This window comes from Peromyscus maniculatus, chromosome 13, assembly GCF_049852395.1.
Source record: "Peromyscus maniculatus bairdii isolate BWxNUB_F1_BW_parent chromosome 13, HU_Pman_BW_mat_3.1, whole genome shotgun sequence".
Lineage (NCBI taxonomy): Eukaryota > Metazoa > Chordata > Mammalia > Rodentia > Cricetidae > Peromyscus > Peromyscus maniculatus.
In genome coordinates, this window is record NC_134864.1 from 55,327,441 (window position 1) to 55,343,927 (window position 16,487).

Consider the following 16,487-nt stretch of genomic DNA (forward strand, 5'->3'; position numbering starts at 1 on the left):
TATGGGATGTAGCCCGTCACTGAACCAGGAGTCATCTAATGGATTAGAATCAGCCTTAATTTAGAAAAGAAAAACAGAATAGTAAGCAATAAGGTATTGTTTGTGAACTTTCATTATAAAATATGTCTTTTAGTGAGTTGGGGTAAAATGAAAATTAATAAGCAGGCACTTTTTTAGTTTGGTTATTTTGTCTTTTTTGTTTGTTTTATTTGGCAAGATCAGCTTTGTTAAAAAAAAAAAATCTGAAACCATAGGTAGCTGGAAAATGGCCCATCCCTGTGGATGTCCACAAGTCTCAAAGCTAAGCTTCAAGAAGGATACATCCATCAGGTGTGGTGGCGCACACCTTTAATCCCAGCACTGGGAGGCAGAGCCAGGCGGATCTCTGTGAGTTCAAGGCCAGCTTGGTCTACAGAGTGAGATCCAGGACAGCCAAGGCTACACAGAGAAACCCTGTCTCAAAAACAAACAAACAAAAAAAAAAAAAAGGACACATCCACTGTAGAGTTCTAGGACTCTGAGGAAACAGAGAAAGTTCAAATCAATCGCGAAAGCCCGGGACTGTGGCCACATGCCACTGAGGCTCAGGCTGCTGTAGAATATTCCATTGTTCTGGAAATGTATCTTCACCTTCTTCAGCCTCATGACTGAAGTAAAAATCTCATATGAATTCCCTGCTGGTGAGTGTGGTCACTGATTTGAGTTTAGGAGGATCTAACTGGCTGCTTCTCCAACCTTCTGCTTAGAGCCAATGAGGCACCACCATTCTGTTTCCATGGTGACAGAAGAAACAAACCCTCCCTCCATCTCCCCAGAGCCAACCTCCCAAGTCAGGCGCAGTCAGAGACTCTGGGCAGAGGGTGACTTTCTCAAGTGTGACTCTCACTGAAATACTGGGACAGGTGAGCTGGCTTCTCAGGGAAGCTCCTGCCCGCTGCCCGCTTCTGAAAGCCGTTGGCTGGGTCTGCAGGTTTCCAGCAGGTCCTGTGGATTTCTGCCTGGGCAGCTCAGCCGCTTGGGGATAAGCCCAGAAGCCATGAGTCTGAAACATCTTGATCCAGTGTAAAATGACCACGATTTGGGGCTGATGGGGTCTGGTTTCCCTGCAACATTATGGTTTCTTTAAGACCTTGGGAAGGAACCACGGGGGAATGAATCTTTGAAAGAATTAAGGTAAGATCTGGAAAGATTTTCCTGCGGGCTGTTTATAACCCAGATCCTTTTTTTTCCTTTCATTTTTCTTTATTAAGAAAGTTTCTACTCACTTCACATATGACTCACAGATCCCCCTCCTCCCTTCTCCCACCCCCCAGCCCTCTTTCCCAAGCCACCCCACATCCCCACATCCCCCACATCCCCCACATCCCCCACATCGAGGTCTCCCATGGGGAGTCAGCAGAGCCCAGCACACTGAGCCTAGGCAGGTCCAAGCCCCTTCCCACTGCACCAAGGCTGTGCAAGGTGTCACACCACAGGCGCCGGGTTCCAGAAACCTGACCATAGACCAGGGACAGATCCCGATCCCCCTGCCTGGGTGCCCCCCAAAACAGTTCGAGCCAAACAACCGCCCAGATCCATCCATCCTTCCTTCCTTCCTTCCTTCCTTCCTTCCTTCCTTCCTTCCTTCCTTTCTTTCTCTCTCTCTCTTTCTTCTTTCTTTCTTTCTTTCTTTCTTTCTTTCTTTCTTCTTTTCTTTCTTTCTTTCTTTCTTTCTTTCTTTCTTTCTTTTTCTTTCTTTCTTCTTTTTTTTTTAGATTGATTTATTTATTATGTGTACAGTGTTCTGCCTACATGCATGCTTGCAGGCCAGAAGAGGGCACCAGATCTCATTACAGATGGTTGTGAGCCACCATGTGGTTGCTGGGAATTGAACTCAGGACCTCTGGAAGAACAAGCAGTGCTCTTAACCTCTGAGCAAGCTCTGTAGCTCACAGGCAGCCCTCCCAGCCTTGAGGGAAACACCGGGGAGATAATACAGGAAAGGAAAACGGGGAAACACACATATACACACACCACACACACACATACCACACACACATACACACATACCACATACAACATACATGCACCACACACAACACACACACACAACACACATCACACACATACCACACACACAACACACATCACACACATACCACACACACAACACACATCACACATACCACACACAGCAACACACATCACACACATACCACACACACCAACACACACATACACACATACATACCACACACAACACACATGCACCACACACACCAACACACACATACCACACACACATACACACACAACACACATGTACCACACACACCAACACACACATACCACACACAACACACACATACCACACACAACACACATGTACCACACATACAACACACACATACACACACAACACACACACATACCACACACAACACACATGCACCACACACATACCACACACACCAATACACACATACACACACACCATACACACATACCACACACAACACACATGCACCACACACACATACCACACACAACACACATGCATCACACACACACACCACACACATACACCACACACACATACCACACACAACACACATACATCACACACACACAACACACACATACCACACACAACACACATGCACCACACACACAACACAGACACCCAACACACACACACACACAGAGTAAATGGCCTTTGTCAAAAGGCACCCTGTGTGCTCCCTACCACCTCTCTTCTCCCAGTTCCTCCCGACACCCTCAGCCCCACCCTGTGATTCCTGATAGCCCACATCTGTTTTGATGGCTCATCAGTTTTGTGTTACTGGCTTTAAATGCTTTGAATATGGTTCCAGTGGATGCAAAGGGAACTTTTTTTTTTTTAAGAGCAAATTAATAAATATCAAAGCATTTTTAGAATGAGGAAAAAGGAAACAAACATTTACCAATACAAAGCTGGTTAAAATATAAATAAATGCATTCATAGACATTTACAGCGGCGGCGGCGGGCCAAGAAAACGGCATGGTGATGATGGAGGCTTGCTGAGCCCTAATGTGGCTCCAATCAACCACATCCAGTGGCTCCCAACAGCCTGTAACTCCGGCTCCAGAATATCTACTGCTCTCTTTTGGCTTCTGTGGGTTCCTGAACACCTGTGGTATACACTCACACAGATAAAACACACATAAAACTAAAAATAAATCTTTTTTTAAGTTTTAGAACTGCAATGATGTAGAAACTGATCTCAGACTTATTTGAAAGATTGTTTTAAATTTGCTTTAAAATAATGATGTTAGAGGATTGAAATGGAAGGCCTGGGACGTAGGGTTAGTCACTTCGACAACTGTTAAAAGTATGGGATAGGTGAGGTTATTATACTCTTTTCTACACTTGGTATATTTTTAAATTTCTTGGCTGCAAAAAAACTTAACATTTTTTAAATGATGTCGTTTTGCATTCCTGTATAATAGAAACTCAAGGCATTATCTTAAACAATGCATCCAAGGTGTAAATATAGTTTGCTTCTGTTTATGAAAAACTTTGTAAATCTTTAGAATGCAGAAAATTCTGGAAGGCATTCCTTCAAATATTTTCAGTGGTCATGTTTGGATGTTATGTTTTTGATATTTTTTTATTTCCTTGGTGTTTTCTGTTGTGGTTGTCTCTATAATGAGCTGCTTTTATCATAATAACATACACACACACAAATCATACAAATCAACCCATAGTCCTTTTTTTTTTAGTAGAAAGAAAAATTTCTATGTGCAAAATTGTCGTTCACAGGGTTCGTCTCCATGTGCAGGCCGAGAACTCCCTTAGGTCTGATTAGATGTGCACAGCAACGCAAACCAGCATGCACTGGCTTGGACAGGACTTTTGTAGTCAAGGCAATAGGCTCAGAAAAGAAGGTTTCCTGCAGTCCAGTGTCTAATGAGTAAGGTCAGGCCCACCTGATTTCAAAGCACCCCCAAAACTGTTATAACCTGTCATCAGGGGGACAGGCTACATAACCCTGACGTTCTGACCCAATTTTCCCTCTTTAATACAAAGTCTCTTTCTCTTGGTAAGGTCGTATGTGCCACAGGTTTGGGGGATGGGTACAGAGGCGGGTCTTGCTGAATGACAAGGACACCATTCACCCTGCTACAGAGTCATCAGATCTGTCAACTCCCTACATCAGGGTCGTCAGGAGGCGTACCTCTGGGGTCACCTGACAGCTGTCTTCTGTGCAGGAATCATGGTGGAGACTTGTTTCTGGTTCCCTTCTGCAATTCAGGCAGGTGGCCTGAATTGAGAAACAGGGAGACACATTCATGCTCTAGTTGAAGTAGACGATAGGACGAGTATCCCAGGAAGTTCTGTGCGGGATCTGCTGTGGGGATCTCTCGTCCTGCAGAGTGAGCTAATGTAAACCTGAGGAGGAACAGGCCACAGAAACCAAGGGAACGTGTGCTCCCAAATGCAATGTGCTACCTCTGTGACATCGGCCTGTCACCTGGAAGCCTGGGTAGCAATAGCTGAGCAAGGACCGTATAGTTGAATTACGGCGATAACTCAACTGTGGAAGATGCTTAGTTGCTTTCAGGTCAAGTGGCAAGCTGTGAGGCGTCATTCTACACAGAGAGCCTACATTAGCTCCACGTCCACGGCTGTTCTTCGGGCTGCCCCTGGATCCTTCCCAACCTCTGTTTGCTTTGGTTCTGAGTGGTTTAACTCTGGTGTTTTCTCATCCCAGCCAGAGGCCCCAAATGAGCAACCAAGACTGCATCTGACCCCGACCATGTATCATCCCAACCCTCTCATCTACTGCACCTGCTGGGACCCCTGGAACTTGGGACCACGGAAGCTAATCAAGACCCCTCATCCTCTTCCAAAGACCTCTTCAGGGAAGCTTAAGTAAGAATACCCTGGGCTGGGCTGGGTAGAGGAAGTGGCGGTTTCTTTTGTAGTCCTCCTTGTCTTATAAGGTTCCCCAGGCGAGAGCACGCCACCAATTCCCCACGGAACAGGAAGCCTTGCTTTCCTGCCTTTCCGACCAGCCTGGCTGCTGCCCTGTTCTGACAGGCCTGTCTGACTCAACATTTCAATAAAGAAGGCTTGAGGGGCTGGAGAGATGGCTCAGTGGTTAAGAGCACTGCTTGCTCTTCCAGAGGTCCTGAGTTCAATTCCCAGCAACCACACGGTGGCTCACAACCATCTGTAATGAGAACTGGTGCCCTCTTCTGGCCTGCAGGAATACATGCAGACAGAACACTGTATACATGATAAATAAATCTTTAAAAAAATAAATAATAAATAAATAAATAAATAAATAAATAAAAAAGAAGGCTTGAGTCTGCAATTCTGCAGGGGTGTGTGTGTGTGTGTGTGTGTGTGTGTGTGTGTGTGTGTGTGTGTGACCCAAACAGAGCTTTGGTGCCAGCTGTCCCTCCTCAGGAACAATGGCTTTGGGGCTTGCCCTGATGACCAGGACTTCTTGGAGATAGTAGACAAGAACAAGGAGGAGAGCTGAGGTCTTCAAGGCCTTCAGTCTTCATGACTCTGGTGGTCACGCCATACTTTCCAATTCGGAGTCACCACGGATATGCCCTTAATGGGGAGTGTTGAGACATTTTTTTTTTAATTTCCAGTGTTTATTTATCACTTTCAGGCAACCTCTTCCTACACCAGTTTCAAGAGAACACAACTACCTCCAGTCCCAACCGATAAAACCTGTCGTTTCCCCAAAGTAAGTATCTGAGAGCTCCAGAGGACAGCCCTGCCCACACCCACTGTGGATTTCTCCATCACTGAGGCCCTGTACCAACAGATTCCTCAGTTACCCAGGGGTCTCTCTCTCTCTCTCTCTCTCTCTCTCTCTCTCTCTCTCTCTCTCTCTCACACACACACACACACACACACACACCACCTCCAACAGAGAGAGGTGTCAAAAATGTGCCAGAGCCGGGCGGTGGTGGCGCACGCCTTTAATCCCAGCACTCGGGAGGCAGAGCCAGGCGGATCTCTGTGAGTTCGAGGCCAGCCTGGGCTACCAAGTGAGCTCCAGGAAAGGCGCAAAGCTACGCAGAGAAACCCTGTCTCGAAAAACCAAAAAAAAAAAAAAAAAAAATGTGCCAGAATCCATTGATTTCCCCCCCACCCCAAACCAAATCCATGGTGATTTCAGCTCAGAGGAGGAGAGGAAGCAGTGAGTGGCAGAAAGGACACACATAGCCTGCAGAGAGATGGGCAGGTGGAGGGGTAGGGCGGAGGACGGAGGTTGTCAGGTAACCGACTGAGATGCAGACGTTCCTTCATCTGTATGTTCTCCAAGTGGGGCCACTGCGATCATGGCAGAGAATGTCAGTCAGAGAGAAGTGACCTCTGTGGAGATGACCGCTAGGGACATGGGAAGCCTCCAGAAGCTGGCAAAGGCAAGGCTCGGTTCTCCCTGGGAGAGCTCCAGCGTGCAGCCCCACCCACATCCATTGTGGACTGTCCCCTCACTGAGGCCCTGAACCAGCGTGTTCCCCAGCTCCCCAGGGTTCCCCCAGAAGGTCAAGCAACCGGCCTAGGAGACCAAAGGTCAGAGGTGGCCGCATCAGCGCTCATGCCCTAGGCTCGGCCTTTCGGCTGCTCCCGTTGTTTTCTGAGCGCATCCTTCTCTTGCAGAGACAAAGCCCAGACAGGAAAGCCGGGGGAGAGCAGCAAACTTCCTCCTGTGAGTAGAAATGGGGAAAGGACCGGAAGAGCGTTTATCTAGCACCTACTGTGTGCAAGCATGGGGTTTTTACACACTCACTCTGCCGAATCTTAACAGCGAGCCTTGGAGCAATCCTCCTTGGGTTAATGGTGCACATTTTATGTAGCTGGGAAGCGGCCGAACTGTAACTTAACCCCAGCTATTCTCCCCTGCTTTGTGTAAGTCTCTGGGGGAAACAGATGGTGCTTGTTCAGGCTACGACTCCTGCCCCAATACAGGAAACCTCTGCCATAGTGGGAGCCGCAAATCCTGAGGCAGGGGCTGTCAGGGCACCTAAAGCCAGCAAAAGCAAAGACATAGGCCTCAGAGCATGAGTCGCCATGGTTCCGACACAGGCATGAGACCTGGTTATATTTGCACTTTAGAAAACGCCCTTTCTCGTAGGACATTCTGACTACTTTTTATTTTTATCATTTCACCATTCCCACCCCCACCACGCCTTCCTAAATAAGGACCACACAGGCCTTTAAAGGGCATCATTAATGGTCGGGAACAAAATAAGCAAAGAGAATCACTGCTCGATGGAAAGGTCGCGAACATTGCGGGCACCAGAGCGAAAAGCAGAGACCCGCTGGTGTCTTAAGAACCCAAGCACAAGATACTGGGCCCTTGGTCCATGATGGGACAAGGTTTAAAGGAAGGCGAGGCAGAGATGCCAGTTAGGAGGTGGCCACCACGGCCAGGGTGACTTGTGGTACTGCAGAGTGGTCTGCACACGTCTAGAAGCTGTGATCGTATCCACGTTGGCCCATGACTGCCAGGATTCAGTCCTGGCAGCTAATGAGGGAAGGGGATGAACTCACCGCATCTGTCTGCACCCACGCTAACCCTCTCCTTGTATCTTATTTTGTTGTTCTTCCCCTCACAAAAGCCCCTTGGAGGAGTTATTATCACCATTTCTCTGAAGAGGAAACTGTGTCACAGAGATGTGAAGTAGCTCCAGGGCCAAATATTTTAAAAAATTGGCCTGTCCAATTCCGAAAGTTGAACAGCTCCCACAATGCCCAGCTGCTGGCCACCGTGGAGGATGGGGAGGGAGGGGGAGATGGAGTGGTGTGGAAGGATCAGTTGGAACTGCTGAGTTTGAGGGGCCGGGGGCGGGGGATTTGGGATTGGATCTGAGATTGGATTGGAGGGTAGTGGCTGGAGGAGGCCCAGAAGGGTTGTGGGCCCTGGATCTCAGCAGCACAATGTCTCTGTGTGTAAGACGTGAGGAAGCCCACAGCAGGGCAAGGAATCTCAGCTTCTCCAGGCTCACGGTTTCTCTTGTTTCTCTTTGCCTTCCACCTGGAGACCCAGGAAGTGATTGACGTGTCACCTGGCTATAAACTTGTTCGAAATCGAGAGCAGATTTCAGTCACCTTGGGAGATGAGATGTTCAGTAGGAAAAAACACTCAGAATCGGACATCTTGAGCAAAATCAAGTTTTCCAGGTAAAGTCTTTGGCTCAACACCAGTTTCTCAGAGTTGGCTCTGCCCAGCTAGCCAGCCCAGCCTGGCCCCAGTAAATACCTGATATCCACGTCCACGTCGCAGGTCCCTGCTCAGAAAACAGCCCAGCTAGCATGACTTACACTAAAGAGGAAAGCACTCCTGCCAGGGAGAGACAGGTGAAATATTCATAAATAGTCTGGATTCTGAGTGTGGGAATTAAGAGCAAAGCCAGTTTCTGGAAGACTGGAGTATGCATCTCTTTCTCCATTATAAGTGGTCCAAAAATGCCCATGGCTCTGGGAGATGCAGTTCGGGAGGTTCTGACCTGGCACGTCCCATCGAGCACCAGCCATTGCTCTTTCTCTGAAGCCCTCCTCTTTTGCGACCCTCTGATGTCATGCTCGTACCCATACATTTCAATTCTACCTCCCAGACCTCTCACTCACGTCTTCTGTTTCCCCGCTGTCCTTCCTGAATTCAGGCCTCTCCTTACTGTAGGACTAGATGGCTTTCCCGGTGTCTCCTCCATCCAGCTTTAGTCTGCTGTGAGAAATATTGTTCTCAAGACACAGTGGCCCTGTGTTGGAGTCCAGCTCCGACCTGTCCAAGGGTTCTTGAGGGGAGGAGAGAGGAATGAGGAAGTATTAGAACTTAGAAACATAGAAGGAGACGATGAGAAAGACAGAGACACAGGATAGCTTCCGGAGGGCCCTGGATCAATATCCAGCTGCCTTAAGATTTATTCTAATGGGCTTTTTTTTTTTTTTTGGTTTTTCGAGACAGGGTTTCTCTGTGTAGCATTGCACCTTTCCTGGAACTCACTCTGTAGACCAGGCTGGCCTCGAACTCACAGAGATCCTCCTGTCTCTGCCTCCCGAGTGCTGGGATTAAAGGCATGCACCACCACCGCCCAGCCTAATGGGCTTTTTATACACTGCCCAGGGGAGAGGCAAAAGACCTTGCCTTTTCAAGATCAAAGCACACCGTACAGCCAAGTGTAGACCCTTTCAAACACCTGGTAACCACGCCCGTGGTCAAACCATCCCCTTATGCAGCCCTGCTGGGTAAAGCAAGCTCAGATTCTCTGACCCTGAGTAAGGTCTCACCAGAAAGCCTCTGTGGGCCCCCACAACCCTGAATACAGTACTGTGGGGAGAAGGAGGTTGTGGGAGCAGGGCCAGGTAGATCTCTGTTATTTGGAGACCAGCCTGATCTACATAGCAAGTTCCAGGACAGCCAGGGCTGTGTAGAGACCCTGTATCAAAAACACAAAAACAAACAAGAAAAGAGGTTGTTGTTCCAAAGGATCTGGAAAGATGTTCAGTTGATCAAGTTAGCTCCTGTCTCTCGAGTTCATGGAAGAAGCTGGGCATGGTGACACATGCCCAATATCCTAGCACTGAGAGAATCCCTAGGGCTCATTGGCCACCTGAACTAGCTGAAACACCAACTCTAGGTTCAGTGAGAAAGCCTGTCTCATTAAAGAAGGTGGAAAGCAGCCGGGCGGTGGTGGGTAGCGCAAGCCTTTAATCCCAGCACTTGGGAGGCAGAGCCAGGCAGATCTCTGTGAGTTCGAGGCCAGCCTGGGCTACCAAGTAAGTCCCAGGAAAGGCGCAAAGCTACACAAAGAAACCCTGTCTCAAAAAAAAAAAAAAAGAAGAAGAAGAAGAAGGTGGAAAGCAACAGAGGAAGACACTTAACATTGACCCCCCCCCCCCCCGCCTCCGTGTGCACACACATGTGCATGCACACGAACACACACTCAAATATACCATACATAAGCACACACAGATAGGCAGCCACCTGTGGCTACATAGAAAGGCAGCATCTAAACTGTTGGCAGTGATGACCTCCGGGAAGGGTTGGGGATGAGGTCATGCCATGGAGGCCAGGGAGTTACTGATCTCAGAGTCACACCCCCGCTTCCCATTGAGTCAGTATGTGTGTGTCGAGGGGGGCGGAGATCAGCCTCTGTTTTCTCTTTCCTGCTCAACCCACCACCCTCTGAGGGAGGGAATGGGTCCTGTGCCCACAGTCCATGTAGCATCCAGAGCTGCCTCTTGGCCTCATAAGGAAGCTGTCCTTGGTTGTGGCAGAATGAAACCAGCCATGCTTAGTTGGTTCCCGGCTAAAGCTGTGAATATTGTTCACAGTGAAGATCATGTATAAAAGACAATGGTTTTCTATTTTTCAACGTCCTCATTCCCCCGGCCCCCCGCTTCTCCTACATCCTTTCTCCTGTTTCCCTACCTGACACCGTCTCTATGCCCAGAGAAGAATGGAGGACACCAAGAAAATGAAGCCTTGAGAACTCCCTCGCAACTCCACGGCAGAGTCCTGTTCCCCCACCCGCCGCTGAATAGTTCACCAGTGTCATGGTAGCCCTCGACACAAACACACTTTTTAACACACACACACACACACACACACACACACACACACCAGGTATGGTGGACCACACCTTTGATCCCTGCCCTTGAGAAGCCGAGGAAGGTGGATTTCTGTGAGTTTAAGGCCAGCCTGGTCTACAGAGTGAGTTGAGTTCCAGGACAGCCAGGGATGTTACACAGAGAAACCCTGTCTCAAAAAAAAAAAAAAAAAAAAAGGAAACACCGTATTGCTGTATAACCCAGGCTGGACACAGACTCACTATCCTCCTGTCCTTGAGTGCTGGGATAGCAGACATGAAGACATGACAGGTGCCTCGCACACATACACATGTAAGCCTCCTCTCGGTCCCATCCATGGCCGTCCCTTGTCTCCGGCTGGCTTTCAGCATGAGTCTTCCCAGGCTTTCCCATTTCCTAACCCTCTGCACATCTCCCTTTTGCATTCAACTAGCGACAACCAAACTCCGCTCAGTGTCCGACACACTCACTCTTACTTCTCTTCTGCTCAGCAGGACACCACACTGCCCTGACCACTTCCAGCTTGTAGCTGGAAGTTTTCTCCAGTCCTGTCCGCACTCCCCCACCACCCCGGCCCGCCGAAGCCCTGTAGCCACTTATAAAATAATCAGTCAGAAGCTTATATTAATTATAACTGCTTGGCCATTAGCTCAGGCTTATTACTGACTAGCTCTTACACTTAAATTAACCCACAATTCTTAATCTATGTTTTGCCACGTGTTCTGCGGCTTACCAGTCTGCTGGCATGTTGTTGCTCCTTTGGTGGCAGCTGGCGTCTCCTATCTCCTGCCTTTCTACTTCCTCTCTCTCCAGTTGGAATGTCCTGCCCAACCTTATTCTGCCTCAGCATTGGCCAAACAGCTTTATTTATCAACCAATCAGAGCAACACACATTCCCAGCCTACAGAAAGACATCCCACAGCACCAGCTAGCTCCCCTTAAGGTCCAACCACCCCACTATGAAATGCCTTATTCAGGACCACCCTCCACTGCTGTATCCCCATGCCATAGTGGTGGAGTAGGCACAAGGCAGACCCGGGTTAGGCAGCCTGGGGTCTGGCTGGCGTGAATAAGGCACTCTGGTGGTGACAGAAGCTTTTGTCCCACAGGACGGATATCATTTCGGACCTTGAGGAGCAGATCTCCGAGTTGACGGCGGTAATAGAACAAATGAACAGAGACCACCAGTCTGCCCAGAAGCTAGTGAGTGATCCTTGCATTGACCACACCCTCAGGACTCACACTTTCAGGGCATCTGCGTGCCAGGCAACGAGACAGGCACTTGGCTGTAGTGAGCCATGCTATCCAGGCACAGGACTCCACCGCAAAGAGGACTGTGCACTGAGCAGTATTTCTCTGCCTGCATCCTCGTCCATATCTAAACACTCAAAGACGTTCCATTCCAGAGGTTCTCCGGGTGCCTCTGGGTATGGGGTGACACTGTCTTCTCCACACTCCAGTCTCTGATTACTCCCCCTCTGGCCTTTGGCGTGGATACAGCTGCAGAGGTTGCCAGGCTATTGCTAACGACCCCAGCATGGAGGATGTTGTGCAAAAGCTTTTCATAAGACCCCGGCGTCCACTCTCTGTTACTCTTAAGCTCTCAGGGTCCATTCTTCAGAAGCAGCTGGAGTCCTTTCAGTCTTGATGTGGTTTTTAAAAAAAACAAAAAACAAAAAAAAAAAACAGGTGACATTGTTAACATTTTGGTCATCAGGTCCAATTTGATCCCTTTTCCCCCAGCTCAGACAGGTGTACCTGGTGACCAGGCTGGAATGACAGACCGGAGCCACACTCGGGAGCATGCACCCTGGTGTTATTGAAGTGGACCTGTGAGGGCTCCATCTCCCCAAAGCAGCCTCTTCAGGCTGCTTGGTCCCAGGCTGTCTGAATCTGACAGTGAGCTGCCCTCCTGACCAGGCTGAGACCTTTCCCACCTCCAAACTCTGCCAGTTTGCTGGCTTCTGCCGACGGGAAACTGAGGTCTGAAACTGAGGTCTGAGCTTCAGGCAAATTCATGGTTGCCTCTCCAGCCCAGGCCCAAAGGAAGGCAGCTTTAGAGACTGTCTTTATTGGGGGCTGTGGGGGTGTGTATCTTCAAACTAGTACTACTTGTGAACAGCTCATTTGTAGTGTGACCTTCGAGAGGTCTCAGTGTGGCATTCAGGATGACAGTGGGTTGGTGGTGAGGGATAAGACGTTTTTTAGAAGAGTTATTAACACCACAGACAGACAGACAACCGCAGGCAGAGACTCTGAGGCGTTCATGCCCCATTACCTCAGCACACTGGGACTCTGAAGAGGAGCCCGGCCCACAGTATGGAGGAGAGTGTTCTTCTCAAAGGAGCCAGCAGCCAAGACTCCCCAGCTGGAGGCGAGGAGGAGAGTGAGGGGGGAATGTGTGGCCACAGGGAGCCCCTTGATGTGATTGCGGCCTGACAGTCGGTTCTTGGTGACTCTTCCAACCAAGCCTGTGGCTAAATAAGTGACCCCCAAGTGTGAAGGAACAGAGGGCACCCGGCCCGGTGACAGGCCCCACCATGATTAGGCAGGGGACAGTCAGCAGCCCCACCCACTCTCAGTGTGTGCCCTCCGCGCTGCGGAGCCCACCCAGGAGAGACTGAGGCACGCACCCCCCTCTGATTGGAGGGGCTGCGGAGATGCCGGTGAGAGCCGGCTGGAGACCCCTCTGCCACGCTGTTAACACCCCCCCCCCCCAATTTTCCAGCTCTCCCAGGAGATGGATGTCCGCTGCAGTGAAATGAAACAGAAGTTTGAAAATGAGAGCAGGTAGGCTTCCTGGCGCAGGCCCTGTGTGTGCGGGAAGCCCGGGCAGGGTGCCGGTTCCCTGGGGGGACCCCCCAGGGGTGCCAAGGGCAGCGGGTGACGGTGTGTGAGGGGTGTGTCTGCAGAGAGCCACCGAGACGAAGCGGTTGATGTTTTGCGTCTCCTGCTTTTGCAACATGCATCCTTTTCGTTTCCGCCGTCATACGTCATACGTCTGTTGATGGGCTGCTGAGAAAAGCCGGGTTTTTGTCCTCCACGAAGCTTTGTCGCACACGATTTGCTGTGAGCACATTCTCCCTCCTCTGCTCGCGTCCTCTCTCTCTTCCTCCCTCCCTCTGCTTTCCCCGCTCTTAGCTCAGGGCCTGGGGGAGGAGCAGAGCAAGTCCGAGCTCGGGAGGGCGTGAGAAAGAACCGGTGTCGTCTGTGCGGGGGAAGACGCTTCCTGGTGCGGAGACAGCGCCCCTGGTGCCCATCCACAGCCACTTGTTTGTAATTGCTTTCTTATTCTTGAGAACAACTTTAGGTTCTTGATGAAATCAGAGAGTCTGGACTCTGAACGCTGTGCACAATCGCCGCATTATAGAACCAACCTGTGTTGTGTCAACAGATGAGATTTTAAAAATGCTGTTCTGCCTCCAAAGAGAGGGAAATCGCCTCAATTGTTGACGGCACGGAGAGAAGGGAGGGCGTGATGCTGAGCGAAACAATCCAGGCAGAGGCAAATGACTGTGTTCTCACTTGTGTTGGGAGCCTAAACCTCACAGAAAACAGAACAGGGACAAGTGGTTACTTAGGCTAGCCCGTGAGAGGCGAGGGTCCACGTGTACAGAATTTGGGTCGGTGCTTCCAACGGGCCTGAGGACCTGGGTTTCATCTCCAGGACCCACGTGATAGAGAGAGGAGACTGAGTCCCTCCAGTTATCCTCCAGCCTCCATGTATGCCTGCGCGCGCACACACATACACACACACACACACACACCATACAAACACACACATACACACACCATACATACACACACCATACACACACACAACCATACATACATACACAGACACCATACACACACATTCACACACACAACCATACACACACACCATACACACACACATACACACCATACACACACACATACACACACCATACACACACACATATACATACCATACAACACACACCATACATACACACATACACATATCATACACACACACCATACACACACACACATATCATACACACACACCATACAAATACACACACACACACACACACATACACACACCATACACACTAATTAAATAAATGTAATGAAAAAAAATTTTTTTCAGAGCTGAGAACCGAACCCAGGGCCTTGCGCTTGCTAGGCAAATGCTCTACCACTGAGCTAAACCCCCAACCCCATGAAAATGTTTTAAGGTGTATAAAAATCTCAGACTGGAGAAATGTTTTTCAAAGGGATTTCCAGGCCTTAGTATAGTAATGCTATTGTGCGCTTCATTTTTGATGAGCTCATTTTAGGGCTGGCGAGATGGTTCAGTGGTTAGGAGCACCAATGCTCTGGCAGAAGGTCTGGGTTTGGTTCCCAGCACTGGTGCCGTGGCCCACACCTGTCACTCCAGTTCCAGGGGAGCCAACACCCTCTGGCCTCTGCGGGTACCACACTCACTTATACAAACACACACATGGGAACAAAATTAAGAAACAAAAACAAAAACTTTTTTAAAAAGAAGTGAATTTCAAATATTTTCACCCCCCCCCAAAAAAAAAGAAAAAAGAAATTAACCATTGAGTTGATGGATGTGTCGACTAGATTGATTTAATTATTACACTGTACTCATAAATTAGAACACCATGTTTTATGCCATAAGTATCTGGAATATAAATCATTATTTAAGCAAAACTGAAATCCTAGCCGAGACAGCACCCTATATGAGCCACAGCATCTTACATATGCAGTGATGTGTATATTTATTTGTTTCATTATTTTTTTAGCAGTTTAAAGTTTACAGCAAAATTACTAGAAAGGAACAGCGTGCCCACACACCCCTTCTGCCCCTTCCCATAGCCTCCTTCATTTTCAGCGGCCCTGAAAGATGGACATTTGTCACAGCTGATGCGCCTGCATGGATACATCATTGTCACATGCTTGGGGGCCACTCTGGGCGCAGAACATTCTGTGTGTGTGTGGACGTGAATTCACCGTGAGAGTGTTGCACGTAGTGGTTGCACTATTACCTTGATATATACCACTTACTGGCCCCCTCCCAAGGCAATGCCTAGAAACCACTGATTGGTTTATTGTCTCCGGTTTTTCTCACATCAGCTGATGTTGGAATAACATAGCGTGTAGTCTTCGCAGATCAGCCTTTTTCCTGTAGTGACGCATGTTTGTTTCTTCCATCTGACTCATGGCCTGGAGACTCTCACTTTGACGCCCAAACACTGTCAGCATAGGGACCCTGGCATGGGGCTGGAGCTGGGCTTCTCAGCTTACTGTGGGCCCTTCTGTAAGTGAGCTGCCAGAAGCAGGGACTGCGGACTGCTGAGGCGTGGCCGAGGCCCTTGCCCAAGCTCTGTGACTGTAGGAAATGTCTCACTCTGGATAGAGGCCAGGAGAATGCTCCGGGAATTGAGGGCCCCACCTTGATGAGAATGGGTGTGTGTGTGTGTGTGTGTGTGTGTGTGTGTGTGTGTGGTCAGTGCAACAGCTCCACTCTGGACTTTTTTGTAAGTGTGTGTGCACGCGCACACTTGGTCACAGTGTGCCTGGCACCGTAGACGACCACTTTGGAAGTCCGTTCTTTTCCTTCCACCATGGCTTCCGGGGATCGGTTCAGTTTCGTGGGTACCACGGCAAGCGCCTGTCCCTGTTGAGCCGACTTGCTGACATCGCATCTCTCTTCACCCGTTGTCCCACAGCGATCTCAAAAAGGCTCACCGGGTGGAGCTTGAGAAGTTAGAAAGCAGCTACAAAGATGCACTGAAGGTGGAGAAGGCGCAAGCCCAGGAGAAACTAGGTACCGGCGGGCCCTGGAGGGTCCTGGGAGGGAGCCTGGGAAAGGCGCCGAGTCCCATGGCCGTGGTTGGCACAGCCCAGTGTCTGAGATTTCCTTTCT

General features: G+C 49.3%; 1 protein-coding gene across 2 annotated transcripts in view; it reads left to right on the forward strand.

The window, feature by feature from the left end:
- The first annotated feature begins 519 nt into the window (after positions 1-519).
- Flacc1 (flagellum associated containing coiled-coil domains 1) overlaps positions 520-16,487 on the forward strand; it is a 30,170-nt gene continuing 14,202 nt past the window's right edge. Inside the window, exons 1-8 of one of the 2 annotated variants that reach the window (XM_015993952.3) lie at positions 520-1,173; positions 4,734-4,894; positions 5,649-5,726; positions 6,650-6,698; positions 8,034-8,173; positions 11,692-11,785; positions 13,311-13,372; positions 16,291-16,388. In XM_015993952.3, coding sequence (XP_015849438.1) covers positions 4,779-4,894; positions 5,649-5,726; positions 6,650-6,698; positions 8,034-8,173; positions 11,692-11,785; positions 13,311-13,372; positions 16,291-16,388 — 637 coding nt within the window. In that variant the 5' untranslated portion in view covers positions 520-1,173; positions 4,734-4,778. The remainder of the gene's footprint in view (positions 1,174-4,733; positions 4,895-5,648; positions 5,727-6,649; positions 6,699-8,033; positions 8,174-11,691; positions 11,786-13,310; positions 13,373-16,290; positions 16,389-16,487) is intronic. The other variant, XM_006975043.4, reaches the window with a different exon arrangement.